The sequence below is a fragment of the Pleurodeles waltl genome, chromosome 1_2, assembly GCF_031143425.1.
Source record: "Pleurodeles waltl isolate 20211129_DDA chromosome 1_2, aPleWal1.hap1.20221129, whole genome shotgun sequence".
In the NCBI taxonomy this organism is placed as follows: domain Eukaryota; kingdom Metazoa; phylum Chordata; class Amphibia; order Caudata; family Salamandridae; genus Pleurodeles; species Pleurodeles waltl.
Window position 1 is genome coordinate 38,045,368 of NC_090437.1, and position 19,893 is coordinate 38,065,260.

At 46.7% G+C, this 19,893-nt stretch overlaps 1 protein-coding gene across 3 annotated transcripts in view; it reads right to left on the reverse strand.

Moving 5' to 3' along the window:
* The window catches only part of CENPC (centromere protein C), a 904,489-nt gene that overhangs the window by 283,382 nt on the left and 601,214 nt on the right, over positions 1-19,893 (reverse strand). Inside the window, exon 19 of one of the 3 annotated variants that reach the window (XM_069235777.1) lies at positions 18,977-19,069. The exons of the other annotated variants lie outside the window; for them this stretch is intronic. Coding sequence (XP_069091878.1) covers positions 19,059-19,069 — 11 coding nt within the window. The 3' untranslated portion in view covers positions 18,977-19,058. Of the gene's footprint in view, positions 1-18,976; positions 19,070-19,893 lie in introns of those variants that run through there. 3 annotated transcript variants of the gene reach the window in all.

Below are 19,893 nucleotides of genomic sequence, written 5' to 3' on the forward strand. Positions count from 1 at the left end.
GAGTGCAAGTCCACAGTCTCTCAAGTGGGTGACTTGCCCCCTGGTTCTGGAGGGGGCAATGTGTCCTGTGCTTGATCATGGGGGGTAATGGGCAAGCGGGTGTCTTAGCCACTGGTTCTGGAGGGGGCAAAGTGCCCTGTGCTTGATCCTGGGGAGTGCAAGGCCACAGTCTCTCAAGTGAGTGTCACCCACACTGGTTCTGGAGGGGGCAACGTGCCCCATGCTTGATCCTGGAGAGTGCAAGGCCACAGTCTCTCAAGTGGGTGTCATACCACTTGCTTTGGAGGGGGCAGGCCGCACAGCAGACCATGGAGGCAGGATTACTTACCGTCTACCAGCAGTGACGACTGCACAGTGGTGGTGTTGTTGCTGGTGGGGGGAGGCTCCTGCCCATCCCCTGCAACCTCGGACGGCTGCACAGTGGTGCTGCTGGTGGGGGGGGGGAGGCTCCTGCCCATGCCCTGCAACCTCGGACGGCTGCACACTGGTGGTGGTGCTGCTGGTGGGGGGAGGCTCCTGGCCATCCCCTGCAACCTCGGACGGATGCACAACTATGGTTGGTGGTGGGGGCTTAGTCACAGTCCCTGGCCCAGGCCCCTTGGTCTTTCTGCCTGCTGGTGCAGGCTCCTTGGTCTCCCTGGCAGCTGGGGCAGGCTGCTTTCCCTTGAGGCTATCTGGTGCAGGCACCTTCACCTTCAGGACATGTGCACTGGATCCCTTTACACCACGAGTGGGTGTGGTGACGACTGGGCCCATGGACTGTGTGGCTGAGGTGCTTGGCTGGGTTCTTCCTACCCTGGCCATACGTACTGATGGAGGGGAGCAGTAGGGAAGAGGTCAGTAGTGGATATGAAAAGTTTTTTAGGAACATTGGGGCGGGAAGAGGGAGAAGGAATGGGAGTGGAGGATGAGGGAGTGGTTATTGGCGGTGTCTGCTGCTGCTTTTGGGTGCAGGTGCATGGGCTGTATGCTGTTGTGCGGTGGATGGCTGTTGGGTGTCTGAGTGCTTGTGTTTCTGTACTTTAGGAGGGGGGGACAGACACAGTGGAAGAGGGCACAGGGGACGTGTGCATGGCTGTTGTGGAGGTGTCCGCCAGTGAGGTGATGCTGGTAGTGGATGATGATGTAGTGCATGCAGGTGTGTGTGTGTGGGCGGAACTTGGTGGGAGGTGGAGGGAGACACAGTGGAAATAGTGCATGTTGGTGTGTCTGCAACTGGATGGTGTTTGTGTGAGTGCCTGTGGGATGAAGTGTGGTGCTTGTGTTTGTCTGTGACACTCTTGGGTGTTGTCTTGTGTGAATGCTCTTCTGCCTGTGTGCTTGGGATGGGTTGGGGTTGAGGAGAATGGGACTGGGAAGTGTAAGTTGGAGGGGGAGGGTAGAAACAGGGACCACGGCTGCCATTTGAGAGGAGGCCAGAGCCTGGATCGATCTCTGTTGGGCCGCCAATCCAGTGTGAATGCCCTCCAGAAATGCATTAGATTGCTGCATCTGGGCTGAAAGCCCCTGGATGGCATTCACAATGGTTGACTGCCTAAAGAGATGGATCTCAGGAGGTCAATAGCCTCCTCACTCAGGGCTAACTGGGGCAGGGCCTGAGGTGCCTGGGGCGAAGGAGATGCCCACCCTCCTGGGTGAGCGGGGACTGGCAACTCGATGAGGGGCTGCTGAGAGGGCAGCTCTGGTACGGCTGGGTGGCGGCTGTACCTGTAGCTGGGGTGTTCACAGAAGTGTCTGTCACCACTTGAGAGCTTCCATCGGAGGAGGTATCTGTGTCAGAACTGTCTCCTCCAGTCTCCGTGGTGGTGCTCCCCTCGGCCTCCGGAAGTAGCAGGTATAGAAACTAAGTCCTACTTCTGGTGCAGGGACCCTCTTAGTGGTTCCTTTGGCCACAATAGCCAGGGGTTCTTGAAAGAGCAAAGAGCAATAGTCCTCAGTCAGCTATTCTTGGCATAGTGGCAAAGGCAGAAGTGGTTCCACAAATGGAAGGGTCTGCCCCTTCCGCCCAATTTGAAGCACCCACTTGTCGGAGGTAATAGCCAACCACTGGGGCAGATGGTACCTGATCCTGCCTCCAACAGAGTGGCTCATTCCCAGAAAATCCAGTGGACCGTAACCAGGCATGGCAGAGCCGACCCGACCTATTGTAGGGGCCATAGATTTACCCAGGGAGTCTGTGGTACCAAGCCCACACTGAAGGATAAAGTCAGTTGCATCTTGACCATCCACTATGGCTCGGCCCTCCTCCCGTAGTATGGAAAGGAGCTGCGTAAATTAATCCCACTGCATGGGAATATAGTCCCAAAATGCAAGCAGTGTTCACCGACCACAAGGCTAGGTTGGTGGAAGAGGAAACATACTTCTCAAAGGTGTCCAGCCTCTTGGATTCCCTGTCGGGTGGAGAGGAGGTAACACATTTGGGTTGACCTTGGCAGTTAAGGCCTGCGCAACTAGGCTCTGAGGGGAGGGGGGAATGGGAGAAGAAGGCTGGGTCTCCTGGAGGAGGGAAGTGGTCTTCAGCAATCATACGATGCACAGGAGCCCCTGTATAACGTTTGGCCCAGGCCTCCAGGAGAATGTTTGTTAAGGCTTCATTGAAGGGGAGCAGCACTTCAGACAAACAAGCTCCTAGGTGAAGCACTTCAGTCAGCACGTTGGTCCTGACCTCAACAGCTAAAGGTCAAGGACCTCAGGCTCTCTGTGCATCACTGGGGAAAAGGATATGCCTTTCTCTGAAATAGGGACTGGAGTAGAAAGTAGGCCAGAGTCCAGTGAAGTGTCCAGACAACTGGCATCCCGAGCTCCTCATACCATTTTCTAGTCTGGCTCAGGGTCCTCCTCCAGGGAATCAAACCCTTCCACCTTATCTCACTCTTCAGGAAGGAAGAGTCTATATAGGGGTGAGATGTTCAAGGACAGGTAGGGCCTGGATGGCACTGGCATCTACAACAAACTATCCAGGGGTGGTGACAGCTTGGAGTCAGAAATAATGATAAGCTTGCTGTCGAGTGGTACTGTCCGGGCAGCACTGGAAAGAGCCAAGTTGGAAGAAGGCAGCTGTGAGTGTGTTGGTCTGGATATAGAGATGGATCCAGAAGGCCCAAATAGCGCTGGGGCGCACCTACCGGTGGTAATTGAGCAGAGGGCACCTCTCTGCTCCGTGGGGCATGAAGGGAAGCCAGAAGTTGTTGGTGGCCCAAAGACGTCATGTATGATAGCGCAAAAGTCTTTAGGTTGGGTGGGTGTTGCTCCAGGGATCTTGGGGTGGTGCAGAGTGTATCCAGATGCCAGCTGCAAAGCGGCAGCATGACCTAGAATCACAACATTTGGACATGAAACTGAAGAACAATTAGACATCTTCTTGTGCTTCTTGGACTTACCCAATGTGGAGGGAGAAATTTTCGAATGTGAAGATGATCGTCTGCAGGAACAGCCCCAAGATCTACCCCAAGATCGGAAACAGTGCCAGACCTTCCACTGCCACACCATAAGAAGCTTCAACACCCACTTGTGAATTGCCATGGGGTGCATCAACTTGCTAGGCACAGGCCTTAGGGAAGTGGTCTGACCTCAGGCACCTGGGGCAGAGCAAGTAGGGATCAGAAACAGACATCTGTCTGCGACATTCCCCAGAAGGATTAAATCCTGTTGTTTTTGCAGGGGATACGCCCTAGTACACTGGACGAAATAGCTGGCAAAAGGCTGACAAAAAAGTAAAAAAGTTGGTAAAAAATGGCTGCGGTATCTCATTGGATCCGCAATGTTCGACTGGAGTGGGGGGGTTAACTGATGTCAGCAGACCTGGGTGGTGCTCATGTGAGCACTGCGATGTCACTTCCAAAACTGATGCAGAGCCAACAGATGCCAACCACTAGTGCACAGAGGTACAGTTCAAACTTTTCTGGATCCAGTCTGATGCCTGGGGAATATTCTAAGTTGAGAAATGTGCTGTTAGAAGTCACTATCAGAAACATAGGAACAATGTAGCCATATAGGTTAAAGACTAAAATGCCAAAAGAAAATTGGGCTGCTCCTTTAAGGCACTGTACACCTCTACTATTCCATTATGTCCTGTATTTGGCAGTTGAGCCAATTACTAAGGCGATTATGTTTTTCCTATAAGATGTTATGGCTATAAAATTAACTTTTACAAAAGAAAATTGCAGGCATGACATGATTAAATGAAGAAGAAAAGGGTGCACAGCCTCTTCTTGGCATTTGGCTGGACCAAAGTTCTTTTGTAGACACCAAATGCAAAACCACTTCCTTTTGAATGAATACAACACTAGCAGAAAGATGTCTGGAGAAAGATGTCTGGTCTCTTTCATACAATCTTTTGCCAGATGTGAATGTCAGTATTGCTGGATTTCAGGAACCAGGCTGCCAAGCTCAACAATGGAAGATGGGGAGATTGGGATGCAGAATCTGGTCCCTGAGCTAGATTAGGAGCTGGAGTCTGAAAGGCAATCTCCAGAGTGGGTGATCCTACAGTAGTATAAGGTGGGCATGCCATCTATTTGGCCATTATAAGAATCATTCTAATTCTGTCCTTCACTAGTTTGATGGGATCAACGAAATTAGGCGAAAAAGGAAAAAACAAATTGATTTGACAAAATGATTAAAAGATCATCCACAGCTTTCCCATTTGGTAATACAAGGAAATTTGGGTATTTCCCGTTGTCTGTATTCGTGAATACGTGGGCATCTGTAAAACCCCGCTCAATTGTCAGGGAGGACATTGTTGTTTAACACACAAATCGTGATTCTCTTGCATTAGCCTGCATAAATAATCAACTTGCATGTTGAGGATTCCTGGTTGGTGGACTTCTGTAATGTGTAGACTCCTCACAATCAACCATCGCCCAATCATCTGGGCTTTTAGAAGCAGCGCTCTGGATCTCATCATCTCTTTTTGTTGAGATAATAAATTGCAGAAATGTTGTCTATCTGAACAAACTGGTAAGAGGTTGTGAAGCTGGTTTAGATACAACTCTGTGGCCGGATGAAACATCCAATTTCAGGACGTGGGTGTGTTAGGTTTGTACTTTCAAGAACCACGATGAGCTCCCCAGGAGAGAAACATCTGTGATAATTTGAAGTTCCACGCAGACATCCACTCCTTGATATCTGTCAGGCAGCAACATGGGCATTCTTGCAGAAGTTCACCAAACACTACTGCCTTGTTATCAGGTTTGTAGTGACTGGTACGTTGCCCATTTAGTCTGGCAAGACTTTCTAGTTTGATCTTTGTTCGCAGACCCATGTCCAGGGATGGTATTGCTTGGGTATCTCTATTGCTTGGGTATCTCTTCAAGAAAGCGCTCATAGCTAAAAAAAAAAAAAAAAAAAGACATTTTTACCCCCCAAATGGGATGGCATTGGGCTTCCCCACCTCACGCTCTACTACTAAGCTTCACAATTGCAATAACTTGTAGAATGGAACAGACCCATCTAGGAGAAGCACTGGTGTTCAGGTAGTCTCCGTGATACATATCTGGAAGGTGCCTCGACTCCCCAGACACCATGGTCCACCTGTGGTACCTATCTCACCAATTCTTAGAGCCACAATAGCCACAATGGGGACCTAGGACAGGGTTCAGATCCCAAAACTATTATCTACTAGCATCTCCCCACAAACGCAGATTGACAATCCGAATTTTCTTCCAGCATGACAGGGTACTAGTTACACACACTGACAACAGGCAAACAGCAAGTGAATAGGTGACTTCTTTGACCACACTGGGTTGTTACAATTCCCCCAGAATCAGGACCACTATGACGTCCCCTCCATCACCTATTAGCAATACGTAACTATACTTCAGTAGCTGTTGGCAGAGTATGAGCTGGCCCATCCAATTGGGATAGGTCACCAGCCCTGACATGAGTGAGGAGAAAGATACAGCTATCCCCCCCACCCGAGGAAAAGACTGTGGATCCTGCACCCAGCAAACCACACAAAACACCCACGGCACGTGCCTCTAGCGAGGAAGGCCCAGGTCGCTCAAAGGACAGGTTAGTCTCTGAGGAGCAGGCCCACCTTGAAAAATTGGCCCGTAAAAAAGCCTTGAAAGACAGGATACGGGCCATAGACAGGGAAAGAGCAGAAATGAGTCTAGGAAGCATGAATGGTGGCAGCAACTTATAACATAGGGACAGAGTAGTAACTTCTGACTCTGTGTAATGCTATCTTTATTTAACCAGTGACTCAATCTTGAACACTGACTCCATTTTGAGCTTAGCTTCAAACACTGTCACATTGGAGGCACATGTATTTTTCTGCTTGTTAACATATTATCTGCTCTTTTCTCACCAAGAAGGGGAACATAACAAGGAGGAGTAGTATAGATAAGGATGTTCCAGCCAAGAATGTTATGGCAGAGCAAGGTACAGCTCAGTCTTTGTAGTACACCATGGGATCTGGCCAGTCTCTAGCATGTTCTTTCAACACTGACCTGATACGACCAGCGTTTGAACAACAACTTACTCGACGGGAGGGGGTTTCTAGAACATTTCTCTTACGTTTGTTTAAAGTATATAGGGAGGTGAGTTTGGCAACTGGAGGAAGAAGGAACTCCTCCGGTAAGGGACTCCTTGCCTAGAAAATAAATCACATTGCGGTTTAGTCTCCCTTCTGTTTTGGTTGTCCAAGGTTCCATGAACTGAAGTTGGCAGGCAAAGGGATGAAGTTGGTATCAAGCCCCATGGTGATGCCCTTTTAATTCTTATTTTTTTGCCTTGCGGTGTGCATGCATGAATACGTAGTCACTATTTACATATACATATATATATATATATATATATATATATATATATATATATATATATATATATATATGCAAAAAACAAAGGAGACACATAAATTATGCAAAAAACAAAGGAGAACTCTGGGAAGTTCCCAATTTTACATGGAGAGCTGCTCTAGTAAGGAGCACCCTGCAACACCAGCGACACTCTAAATTTGCTCACCTCAAATGTCTGCTTATCTAGCAAAGTTTTTAAGCATAGGATTAGCACAGTGCTATCCTCGCCGAGCTAGATAGTGACAAAGATAAGCAGACATTTGAGGTGAGCAAATTTAGAGTGTCGCTGGTGTTGCAGGGTGCTCCTTACTAGAGCAGCTCTCCACCTAAAATTGGGAACTTCCCAGAGTTCTCCTTTGTTTTTTGCATAATTTATGTGTCATCCTGATGCCTCTCAGACGCTGTAAACCAGTGAACTACAAAAGGAGTGATATATATATATATATATATAGAGAGAGAGAGAGAGACAGCTTCCTGTGCAGTGGGACACATCGCTTGGGGGTCACATAGTAAATTCTAAAGTAGAGGTAGCCTTTGTTAAATAATAAAACAGCTGAGAGTGCTCGGCACTCAAGATTTTTACTGCACTGAGTTACATAAAACTGTGAGGAGTGAAACTGCAACTGGTACTACATGCACATTAAAAAGTCAAGTCTGTGCCATGAAATTAACAACAAAGATGAAACATTAAAGTTATTTTATTGCTTGAATTGGCAAATCACAAAATAAACAAACAGTGGTAAATCCAACAGGACTCGCCTTTAAAATGTACAAGCCAAATTCTTGCCATTGTCAATGCTTAATTGAAAACAGTGAAAAATATATTTAATATATTTAAAAAGAAAAAAACAATCATAACAGCCAGCAGTTTGTCATATGCTGATGCAGCATGGGCCATTTGGGAATGTTTTGTTTTCATGACAAAAAGCTGTTCCAAGATGGCAATTGTTGTATGCTGACAGAAAGCTCAGCGTCTGCATTCTAAAACTAGCCTGACAGCTAGTTCTCGGCACGCAGAATGTCCTCAGAGAGCTCTGTTTCTTCACTCTCAGGCTAGCCTCCGGGTGCTCAGTTTCTGCATGCTCATAACAGCCTCAGAAACCTCAGTGTGTCTGCTGTCCCATGGCGGCCTCCCCGAGAGCAATGTCTTTGCCTTCTCAGAGCTGCCGCACAAAGCTCAGTGTGTCTGCGCTCTCACAGTTGCCTCACCAGGCTCAGTGTCTTTGAACTTTCAGAGCTGCCTCAAGCCCAGAGTCTCCGTATTCCTGGGGTAAGCTCACGGAACTCAATGTGGGCACTCCCCGATACTCAGAGCAATCAATGTATCTGTGTGTTCTGGATAGCTTTGCAGAGCTCATTAACTCCACTGTTAGGGTAACGTTGTAGAGGTCAATTTCTGCACTGTCAGGATGGCCTTGGGGAGCTAGGTTTCTCTACTCTCGTGACAGTCTCACAGATTTCAGTGTCTCTGCCATCTGTGGAGAGCCTCAGGCCTTTGCATTCAGGGGACTGCAGATGTCTCCGTTATTTACACTCTCACGATTCCCACCCAAACGCCAGTGTCTCTTCACCTGAAATAGCTTAGCTTCAGCACACTCTTGATAGCCTTATGTAGTTCAGTGTTACTGCGCTGTCAAGATAGGTTCACAACAACATCCGCACTCTAAGGTTACTCATTAGTTAGCTCAGTGTCTGCAATGTCATGGAAGACAAAGAGTACTTAGTGTCTACACTCCCTGCAAAAAAGGCAGTTTAGTGCTTCTGCACTTTCATAGTAGACTTGGCTACCTCAGTGTTTTTCCGCCCTCTCAGACTATCCTCAGAGAGCTCTGGTCCTGCAGTTTCAGGGAAGGCAGACAGCACTTAATGTTTCTACAGTTTCAGAATAGCCACAAAGAGCTCAGTGTCTTCACTGTCAGAATAACCCCAGCATTATGCGATCTCCTACATTTCTGCCGGAGATTTCCATGTTTAGGTTGTACACACTTCTGAAAAGAATGCAGAGTGGACTGCAATCCAGCTGGAGAACTCTGGGTATGTCCGGGCATCACACAAGCTGATCCTGGCAGGGCACACACATACCTGTCATCCAGTATTCCCATAAATTATCAAGAAAGAATTCAGAAGGTCCATGAGCAATAAATATTTCTTTAACTTTTGTGTTTATCATGTCATATTTGCTGTATGTTCAAAGACAAAGGCCAAATGTCAGGCTATGTGTTCTGACAACTGCTGTTTATTTGGAAAGTGGAGTTTACGATTATTTCTCCCAATGGACACTGATGATTTTGTAAAGGTGGCCTAGGTGACAATCTTATTGGAGTAGAGGAAGTGAAAAGAAAGGCTGTAGGATGGCAGTTCAGTGTTCTTTCTAAAACCCAACATGTATGCCTGTAAGTTAACTATACACGTTTAAAAATACATCAGCAATTAGGAAAGGACAAGTGACTTTTTTTGTAATTTAGAAGTGTGATGGAAACAAAGATTTTATTGGGACCAGCTATATGGTTTTATGAGTGAAACTGCATGTCTATGCAAATTCAGTGGTCATTTCAATGGGAAATGTGCTGTGTAAATGACAGTGCTCTGTCACACCAGTGCTTCAAAATGCATTACTGGCTACATACTACATCTTTGCCATGTGGAACATTCGCTACACTACTTTTTTGTGTGAGGCTTCGATTTTTCACAATCCTTAGATTTCAATGGTAGCACTTAAACTTTTAAAATTGTTCCAGCACCACTCTGCCCAGGTGCCACAACCTCTGCTGCACTCCTGCCAACCACGGCCCTGAAAGCATTGAAAGAAATTAAGTGAGCCTCTTTACACTTTGATGCTTCTCGCCAAAATTACTGAACACTGATAAATCAATGTGACAAATTGTAACAATGTGTTTTACTATGTATACCTGTATTTTTTTTAAAACAGTGTATGCCACGCTACAAAACACACTGAGGTTAGACTACTCTCTTACACACGTGAAGAGTTTAAAATAGTAACTAGGACTGAGTGACCATAATCCTCAAAGTATCCAAAGAACGTGAATACATGTTGTTTCAGCACCCTATTCATCCACGAATGAAGCAAACATAAAACATAAAAAGATTTGTTGGAATTTACAATTTTTGAAGGACCCGGGTTGCCTTTGGGAACCAATTATTTCTTGATTTCAGGACACTACTTGTTACACCCCATCCACAAAGTATCTGCTACCAAACTTGAGAGTCGTTTTTAGACGTATTAAAGTATCTGACAACACATTTTAGTGGGGGCAAACTATTTCTGAATGGTAGTAAAACTAACAGCAAATACAACAGTATGATTGGCTGTGAAAACTGACTATATTGAACAACACTTTCTCAAATGAAGAAGTTACAAGATGATAATGCTTGTGTTCAGGCAATTGAAAGCAAGTTGAGACAGTAATGCCCTGCACGGAAAATGGCATGCTGCCCTCCCCCACTGCGGTGTACGGTATCCTGACTTAATTTCTGGTCTGGTGACAAGCAAATCTAGAAACTGCACAGAAGCCTAAGATTGTCTCTGACAAGGCCCTGCACATATCCTGTAACATGGAGGAGTGCACAAATGGTGCCCTCAAAGTAGACAGGACTACTGTGCCAGCCATTTGTTTAGTATGTAGAGCGGAGTTAGAAGCATACAGTGTTTTAAGAATCAGTGGTGTGGCTACTCCCTTTTTGTTTTACTCAGCCCCTGTGATGGAGGCCTCCAGGCCCACAGTGTTATTTCAGTTTCGATGGACTCACTTAATCTTTGGTGCTTACATCCCAAGTTAGTAAACTATACTGATGGGTGCAGCCTGTTTGGTACATGCATCCAGTGTGAGAAAGCTTGAGTGATAGAGGATAGTGAGATCCACTGTAGATGCCCCTGGCCAGGCCTTGCAGAAAACGGAGAGTGATGACTGTGCCCACAGAGTAGAAATCAGGTGCTCACATACATGTAGGTGGAGGTTAAATCCAGACACTGAAGTGAGGAGAGTGGAGAAAGGGCTCCTTGAAATATTCTATGAGGCATTTCTGGTTAGCAAGGAGCTACTGATTATTATTCCTGAACACGGCCATTTGGTGAATGGTAGAAGTAAGGGGTGGGAAAGCAAACTCTTGAAAGGTGAAGAAGCTTTTGGGTGAGGGCTGCCTTTTTGCTTGAACCTATTACTCCAGTTGAGTTGACAAAGCAAGGTGCACAATCCTCACACCTCTTTGATCCTCTATTGCGTGTGCACTACAACGGACACAAGCATTCTGTGAGAAGCATCACGCAATGTAAAGGCTGTGTCTTCAAGACAGCCTGAAGATGACGCTTCAAATAAGAACCACCTCGAACTGGTTCTTCAGTTTTAGACAGTAGATCCACATCCCGGTCTGCCAGTTGCTTATGAAAGTGGGACTAACTATGCCATGTTTTTGATCCAACTCCAAGTCCTCTAAGACCAAGGAAGGGAGTTTTCCTCAGAGTACTCAGAGGGCTGATGTGCAACGAGGACTGGAGTATGCTGGACAGTCACAAAGAGGTGAGGGGACGTCACCTAAAGTCTGGATTTCTTCCCTGTCCCTGACAAGGAGCCTACATACTCTGCAAGAAAAGACACTGTCCAAAAAGAAGGGAGTTTACGCTTGCCACCTGTGGGTGTGGGACACCCAGAAAAAGCAGAGTGCACAAAAGCTACCTAGAAGGACTCACATGTTTAGGGGCCCTTTAATATTCACCATATAGTTCCAGGTATGAAACGCAACTCAACGACAAAGTAATTGCCAAGGCCCATTGGGGGCGTTGACTGGTTTTTGCCATTTGGGTCATGGGGTGACTGCATTTACAGAAAAACGATCAGCTGTGTGTGAGCAGCCTCAATGGGGCTACAATTCCTCAAGAGCCAATGAGCCTTTTGTGGGCAAATCTTGTGGAATGGCCCGGACCAGCATGAACTTCAAATGTTAATCGCAAGGACTCAGAGGAATGGCAATTACCACTGGTCCAGGTGGGACCAAAACATTTCAAGGAATGCTGGTTACGACAACTGCAAAAAGGAATCTGTGGTTAACCGAGTATCTACTAGAACTAAGCAGTAAGTAGCTTAAAGCCTGATTTAGAGTTTGGCAGACAGGTTATTCCATTACAAACATGACAGATATCCCGTCTACCATTCTACAAGTGCTGTCAAATGTAATGCACTTGTGATAAGAAGAGCAGGATATCTTTCACATTTGTGATGGAGTAGCCCACCCACTCTACAATTAGAACCTTAATCTTCTGATGGACACTTATAAAGCAAATTCCTCACCTTAGTATAGATAAGAAAGCTGTACCTACTGAAGACGGAGGGTGTATGGAGTGGACTCAAATCAAAAAGTCTTGTAGAACTGAGCAGGTGACTCATCTTTCCTGCTGAACCTGACTCTCAGAAGCAGAAGTGCTTTGTGTTCTTATGCAGCAATGCCAACTTTACAGCCTGGGCGATATCCAGGGAAGGCACCCCTAGCACTAATGTGGCAGCAGCCTTTGCCCTAATGGAATGGGCTATTGAACCTTCAAGGGGCTGTTTCTTGTCCAGTGCTTAGCAGATCTTGATGCACAGGACGATCCACCACATCATCCTCTGCACCGCCCTCTCTTTCTTCGCTCCGGAAACCATACTAAAAAATATGACCATCCACTTACTGGGCCTTGCTACAATCAATATAAACATTTAAAGCCATCTTGGGGCGTGGCGATGGAGCCTTTCATCATCATTCGTGGAGTGGAAAGGAACGCTGGTAAAGTGATCATTTGTCTGGTGTGGAAGGGGGTCACAGCCTAAGTTAAAAAGGTCACCCAAGTCCTGAGATCCAAATGGTCTGAGAAGAAAGTGGTGTTGGGGACTGCATTGAAAGTGCCTGCAGCTCACTCACACAATGAGCTGAAGTAATCACAATGAAGACAGTTATGAGAGTGAAGAGATGGAGCAAACTACTCAAAAGGTGTACACACCAGGACTGTTAAGACCAAGTTAGGTCCTCCTGCGTCTCATAAATGTTCTCGGAGGAAACATGCCTGTGTCAAAATTTTTATAAACCTCATCTGAACAGGTAATATGAACAAGGGCAGTTGATTCAGCAAGAAAGCACAAACAAGAGAATGAAGGACAGCTTTGCATTCAGGGGGTTAATGTCCTTGGCACCAATACCAGGTTACAAACTTGTTCTAGCGCTCTGCGTACATGAAATTTGCAGAAGGGAGTCTGTCAGTGAGGAAGAAGAGTCAAACTCAGTCAATTGCAGCACCGCAATCTCCATGCATGGAGGTGCAAGTTTTAGAGATTTTGTTGGGGCCCTGTGGCAGAGACTAGAGGATCCCTACCCCCTAACAGCCCCCACCACCTTCCTTAGTAATAGCCTGACCAGAAAGCTCAGTTCCAGATATCACACTCCCCTGCTCCAACCAGGGGGAATCCAGGTTACTTCAGGCAAGTCGTTCTTGATCTTTGGAACCCAAAGAATGACAAGTGGCAACAGAAAGGCATACAGGAGCCCCCTGTCCATTTCTGCAGGAGGAGGTCTCCTTACAAGTGCTAACTCGCAAACTTCAACTCACATATCTGTTGAAACCAGTGGGTGGGGAATGAAGAGTGGACTACAGCAGAACAATCTGATCGATCAGCCACTACCACATATCTTGGGTCATCTATTTTGAAACCTGGATGGTGTCAGAAAGGTGGACTTGGTTATGAGCCTACTCGCAGTTTAGGTTCTGCTGCACAGCCCATATATACCACTTGAGTTGTTTGGCAAGGTTGATGCACAAGGCTGAGAGGTCGAAAAGCCTCAAAGCCACTCTTACAGGGTTCCAGGAATGAGCCTGAAGTAGCAGTATCATAGCCCAAATATCCAGGACTTTGTGGAGAGGAGGAAAAGCCTTCAAATTCACCATATCCAGGATTACCACAATAAATGGAAGCCTCTGTTAAGGAATCAGCTGGGACTTCGACTTGTTTGTGATGCACTCCAATGAAATTAGGAGTTATGCTTTCATTCAGAGGTAGTCCACAACGGAATCTAGAGAGCCCACCCTCAGCAGCTCGTTGAGGTAGGGAAACACCGAACTTGTGACTTCCGAAGATGAAACACAACCACTGCCATCACTTTTGTGAACAACCGAGGGTTGGAGGTTGGGGGGAAGATGAGCTTGGGAATGGTAACGTGTTTCAGATGGGGCAGGGACCACAGGTAATGCCTGGGGGACTGCAGGAAAAGTATAGGAAAACGTGTCCTTCAACGCTCAAGGACACCATTCATTCTCTTTAGTCCAGAGCAGAGAGGATCTGAGCAAATATCAGCATTTTGAATCTGTCCTCTTGCAATAAGGGGCATAGGGGTTAAAAGTCAAGTATTGACCCGAGATTCCTGTCCCTTTTCAGTACAAGGAAGTAGCATGAATAACAACCCCACCTTTCTCTAAAACCAGTACCCGTTCTATGGCACCTTCAGAGAGTAAGATGCAGCACAATGACACATCCCAAATTAGCTCTGGTACAGGAGATATGTGGGTTGGAGGGAAAAAGAAAGGCAGAATGTAGCCTCTTTGAACAACCTGCAAGACCCCTCAATTGAACAATATGGATTGTTAAACTGGAAGGAAGTGGTGAAAACTGCCACTGCTTCAGTATGAGCTGTTAAGCACAAACTAATGCAGCTCATTAGCCACTGTAGCAAGGGAAGAGAAGTTGGACGACTGCTGCCCCGATGATCTGTGCTATGCATGCTGGTGTTGCATTTGCAGCTCTGAAAGGACTGGTTTCAACGCTGCATCACACGCTCTGGCGGCTGTTGCTGCCTACATGTCAGCTCCTTGGAATAGCCTCTAAATCTGCAGAACTGATGGGAAAATGATTTGCAGATGTCAACAGACCAAAGAATGCACTGTGGATCTAATATATTTTAATCATCCCTACTATCTTTAAATTGTTTCACAGTGGATGCCATCAGCAATGTCTATACATCACCAAAAAAAAAAACAATTGACATCATCCAGGCACATCTGTATAGCACAGCACAGATACCAACTGCCTTGCCAATGTGTTTCATGATAACTAAGCCTAAGTGAATGACGTATTTCATAGCCAGATCTTAGGCCAGGACTTGAAGTTGCACTGGATTAGATATGGGCCCAGTAATTAATCCCACAGGGACAGTTAGAGCCAGAGGAGGGCCTGACATCAGTACCCTGACTAGAGGGAGCACCCTGCAGTCTAGGTGCACTTGAAGGAGCTAGATGTGCAAAAAAAATTGCAGCATGGCCACCTTGAAGACCTTAATTTACTGTGTGTATGAGGATGACTTAGGAACTTACATCACATCAAAACCAGCTAAGGTATTGATTCCCTGGCCAGTGACCTTGAGAGTAGGCAACTTAAACCTTGACATCCTCAGACCTTCTCTTTGGAATGAAGAGTGGAGGGATGGTGTTAGACCGGACAGCCTTAGGGTGGTCTTCCCCTCATTTTTTTGCATACCTCCTCCATGTTTCTAATCTAATTTTTGCTGACTTTAAGACTGTGTGGACTTTACTACTACTAACAAGTGCTAAAGTGTTTCTGATCTCTCCCCTAAACGTGGTAACACTGGATTATCCCCAATTGGCATATTTAATGTATTTATAGTTCCCAAGCAAAGTGCACTACATGTGCCCAGGCAACCTCTACATTAAATGCTACTGGTAGGCCCACAGCACCGATTGTGCCACCCATTTGAGGATCCCTTTAACCATGTCCCAATCCTGCCATTGCAGAATCTGTATGTGCAGTTTTACACTGCCATGCTGACCTGGCAAATTAACCATTTTGCAATCCCCAAACCTTACCTTTTATACATACAAGTCACCCCTAAGGTAGGTCCTGGAAAACCCAGAAGGCAGGATGCAATGTATTTAAAAGGAAGGACATTTACTTTAAAGTTTTACAAGTCCTGATAATGAAAAACTTCCACAGTCAATTTTCACTACAGAAAGACCTCTCTCTCCCACTGGATAAGATTGGGATTTCCTTATTACATCTAAAATATGTAATGCACAATCTGCAAGGGATAAACTTTACAAGTTTGGTCGCTCTAGAATTCTTATATAAAATCACAATTTATGGTGAAGTCGGATTTTAAATTGCAATTCTGAAAATGTTACTTTTAGAAAGCCCTTAGTTTAGCCATTTTGTGCCTGCTGGCCTTCTCTTATCACTTCTCTAGGGTGGGTGACAATGGGGCTTTGTTTATTGACCCTCGAAAGCCACACACAATGGGAGCTTAGGCATGACTTGATGGTCCTTAATGGACCATCCTGGCAGGATGGGAGGGAGGAGCTGGACACAGCCTCATTTACACCTGAATAGGGTGTGTCCTGTCACCAAACAAAAGGCTGCATAAGTCTGGAGGTGAGGCATGAAGAGCAGGACCTCTCTACACTTCAAATGCCTGTCTTTAAAGTCTCCTCCACTTAAAAGGCCGAATTGGGTATTATTACTGGACCTCTGACACCACCAACTTAGTACACTTCTGGACCTGCCAATATTCAGTCAGTAGGGACTGCTGTGCTGCTGAAAAATTGCCATTCTACTGGACTGCTACTTTGCTGGGCTCTTTCCGTGCTGTGCTTGCCTGCTGCCTGCTGTTCCCCGGCCAGCAGGGCGAGAAGGACTGGACCGGCATCTCTTGGATACAGAGTGACTCCAAGAACTAGCTGGCAGGCTACCTGATCTGAGGTCTCAGGGACATAAAGACTACCAACCACCCTGCTCCTGGACTCTACCCATCTGTGAGTATGCCCTGCCAAGTGGTGCCACCCCAGTCCTGGATCCTTGGAAGTGGGCTTAAGGTGTTTCCGCCAGCGGAACTAACACATCCTCTGCCGCAGGAGCAGAATCTATGCATCACGGCTGTTGTGTGCAACAAAACCGGTGCATTTGCTTCAGAATTGCCAATGCAACAGTGTCGCTGGACAAAAAAGCCTGCTGAACCTGAGAACCACGACTGACTTGGCACCAACCATGCCAGCCCGCCTGCAGCAGCCCGCCCTCGAAGAGCAACTGACCTGTCCTGCCGCTGCATCCTCCAAGAACCAGGGAGAGCTGCCAGTGATTTCCAAATCGCCAAGAAGACTCCCTTGGAGCAGAAGAGCTGCCCCCCTGCATCTGCAGGCAACCCAAGCAAGAACCGTGAGGACTGGAACCGCTGGAAACCCCAGACTGGACATCACCACTGCACCCGAGCCTCCTAGCCCTAGCTGGAGTGGACAGTGTCAGTGTGGTCCAAAGGCCCTCCAGAGACTAAGTCCACCCTGAGTTCACCCACTGTGGACTTTGAGACGGCGTGTGCAGTCTGTTTCTCTGGACCCCCTGCAACCGCGAGTGTCCAGGAGACAGAAACCCAATGCCCCAGGACACCTCTGCACCTGTCCGCACCAGACAGTGGAGAAAAGAACCAAGGGTGTTCCATGTCTTCCAGCCTCATGAGACCTGAGCTCACTTGTTGGCTTGGTTGAACTAACCCCCGCCCCCAAGTCCACACCTGCAGACTGTATCTGCAGGCCTCCTTGCAACCGCGAGGAACTCCAGCACTGGACCCGACGTTAAAGAAGAACCACCTCACCCCAGCCGCACAGTGCGAGAAGTGGGCTGGCGGTGTCCCCACATGCCCGAGGAGCTCAAGGGTCGAGTCCCCTTGTGGGTTCCCCTGGAATGGCCTTCCACTATCAACATGCAGCAACTTTCCAACCAGACCGTTTCCCATTTAAGTGAATGGGACACCCGATGCTGTAACACACCTATGCATTCCGATGCATTAGAGCTTTCCCAGGTGACCTGTTGGTGTGGCCTTGGACCCCGCCCCATACTCATCTTAACTCCTAGAGAACAATCCCACAAGTCGCTATCAAGTGCCCAAATGCAGTACATGTTTACCCCCATAGGATAACATTACTGCACCCAAATTAATTGCACTGCCAACTTTTAAAAAGTGTAAAAATTTGGCTCTCAAAAAGTAATCTTCTGATTGCCTTACATGTTTAGCACTACCCTCTGATATTCCTAACTGCTTTACCACACCACCCAAAAAGAGAGTGCAGGAGTCTAGTTCAGTTTATGGTGTACACCTAGGGTATGACAACCTATACTGAGACGAGGCAACCCTTAATAATAGTGAATAGTTGTCCAGATAGCAAAGGCTCTCTACGGGTAGCTGAAATAGCATAAAACCAACAGATGGCATAAAAATACACAGGGCCCTATCTGGGGGGATGGGAGCAAACCATATACTAAGAAAGTGGTATGTGAAATAGTGAACCCAACCAAGTTAAGTGTAGTATTTAGTTAGGGGCTGGGGTAGAGGAAAACACCAGATTAAGTATGGTAGGTGTCCTCAGCGACCAGGTGCAAGGCAGTTACCCACCCAGTCGTCCCACAGACTTACACAGGGAGTAGTGGTTGGAGTCTGTGGGATTCAGGACCCTTCCCAGTTGACCCCAAGGAAACCAACACAGAAGCAGACAGTTGGAGAGTGCGTCCACCTGAGGATACCCAGAAGACAGAGTACCTACACCAGGGGACCAGAATGCAGAGGGGAGAAAGGGCTCTCTTAAGTCAGTGGAAAGCCTCGGATTGTCCAGCTGCTATCAAAACCCATGGACCAGGCCGGTGCAACCCAGGGACAAATTCCAGATGTGGAGGACCTGAAAAGCAAAAGGACAGAGTCTAGCACCCTTTAAGGTGCTCAGGTTGCACCGTCCTAGAGGTGAAGTTCCTGCAAGTCGGTAGAGGAAGAAGTCCAGCTGCGGGGGCCTGGAGCTGCAGAAAACCCCCGGAGTCGCCTACGAGCTGTGCTCGACGGTCGCCAGATTACAGGAGAGTCAGTGACCAGCCAGGTCACCAACAAGCACTGGGAAATGCAAGCAGGAGCTGAAGAAGTATTTGCAGAGTTTTGGGGACCAGCAAGATCAAGGATACTCTACCCCACCAAGAACCCTCAAACTTGCCATGTAATAACAGCAAAATGTACAGGAAAAGCTATAGGAGTGCTGGTAAAGAAATATCCACAGTGGAAAAGCGATGCACTTCCTAGAGAAAGGTTTGTCGATTTGTTATACTCACGTTGCAAGGAAAATGAGGAAGAAAGGAATCCAAGATGGCCGACGAGAAGTTCAAACGTTAAGTTGTCGCTCTAGTGTTGCGCTCAATTTCGTTGCTATGATACGCGCGCCCCGCTAGAGAGCTTCGCACTTCAACTGTGACCTAATGGGAATCCAGAAGTGTTGAGAAAGCACTCATTGTGAGGTAAACGTTTTCTGAGGCAAACTTGGCTTCACATTCCTTTTTATGGACTTTTCAAGTTAACTACAGATAATATTTAATTGCTTAAAAGCAGATGAAGTGACAGAAGGTTTTCGCAGCTTATGAATGAGTTTCCGGCTGGAAATATTTCTTGTGAACATCCAAAGAATATAAAATATTATCAATCAGAGTTTGAAAGGTTTACAGGAGAATATAAAACGACGAGTTAAAAGAAGTCTACAGATTATTCTTAAGAGAAAAGATAAACATAAAACAGACAACAGGAAATACAATCTTCACGCATCATACTTTCATAATTGACCATCTCTCTCGCTCTCTCTTTTTCTCTCTCTCTCTCTATATATATATATATAGAGCAACTATTCAAAAGTTTTAAGAACGTGCATTTAAACAAACTCGAAGAACAAGTTGTATCCACCAGAAAAAGCATTACCACAGGTAGGTAACTTGTTATTCTGATGGATACAACTACCTGTGGATTCCTCACCTCATGAATAGTGTCCCAAAGCAGTACCGCACTCGGAGTTGGGTGCCTGTCTAATTACACCAAGAAATCCTGCAACACAGGTCGTGCAAAATGGCCGTCCGTCCTAACCTCAGAGTCCAAGCAGTAATGCTTTGCGAAGGTGTGGAGGGATGCCCAAGTTGCTGCCTTGCAAATATCAACCATTGGAACCCCTCTTGCCAGGGCCGGAGTAGCGGTCTTAGCCCTGGTGGAATGGGCTCTGATACCCTCAGGGGGAACTTTCTTTGCCAATGAGTAG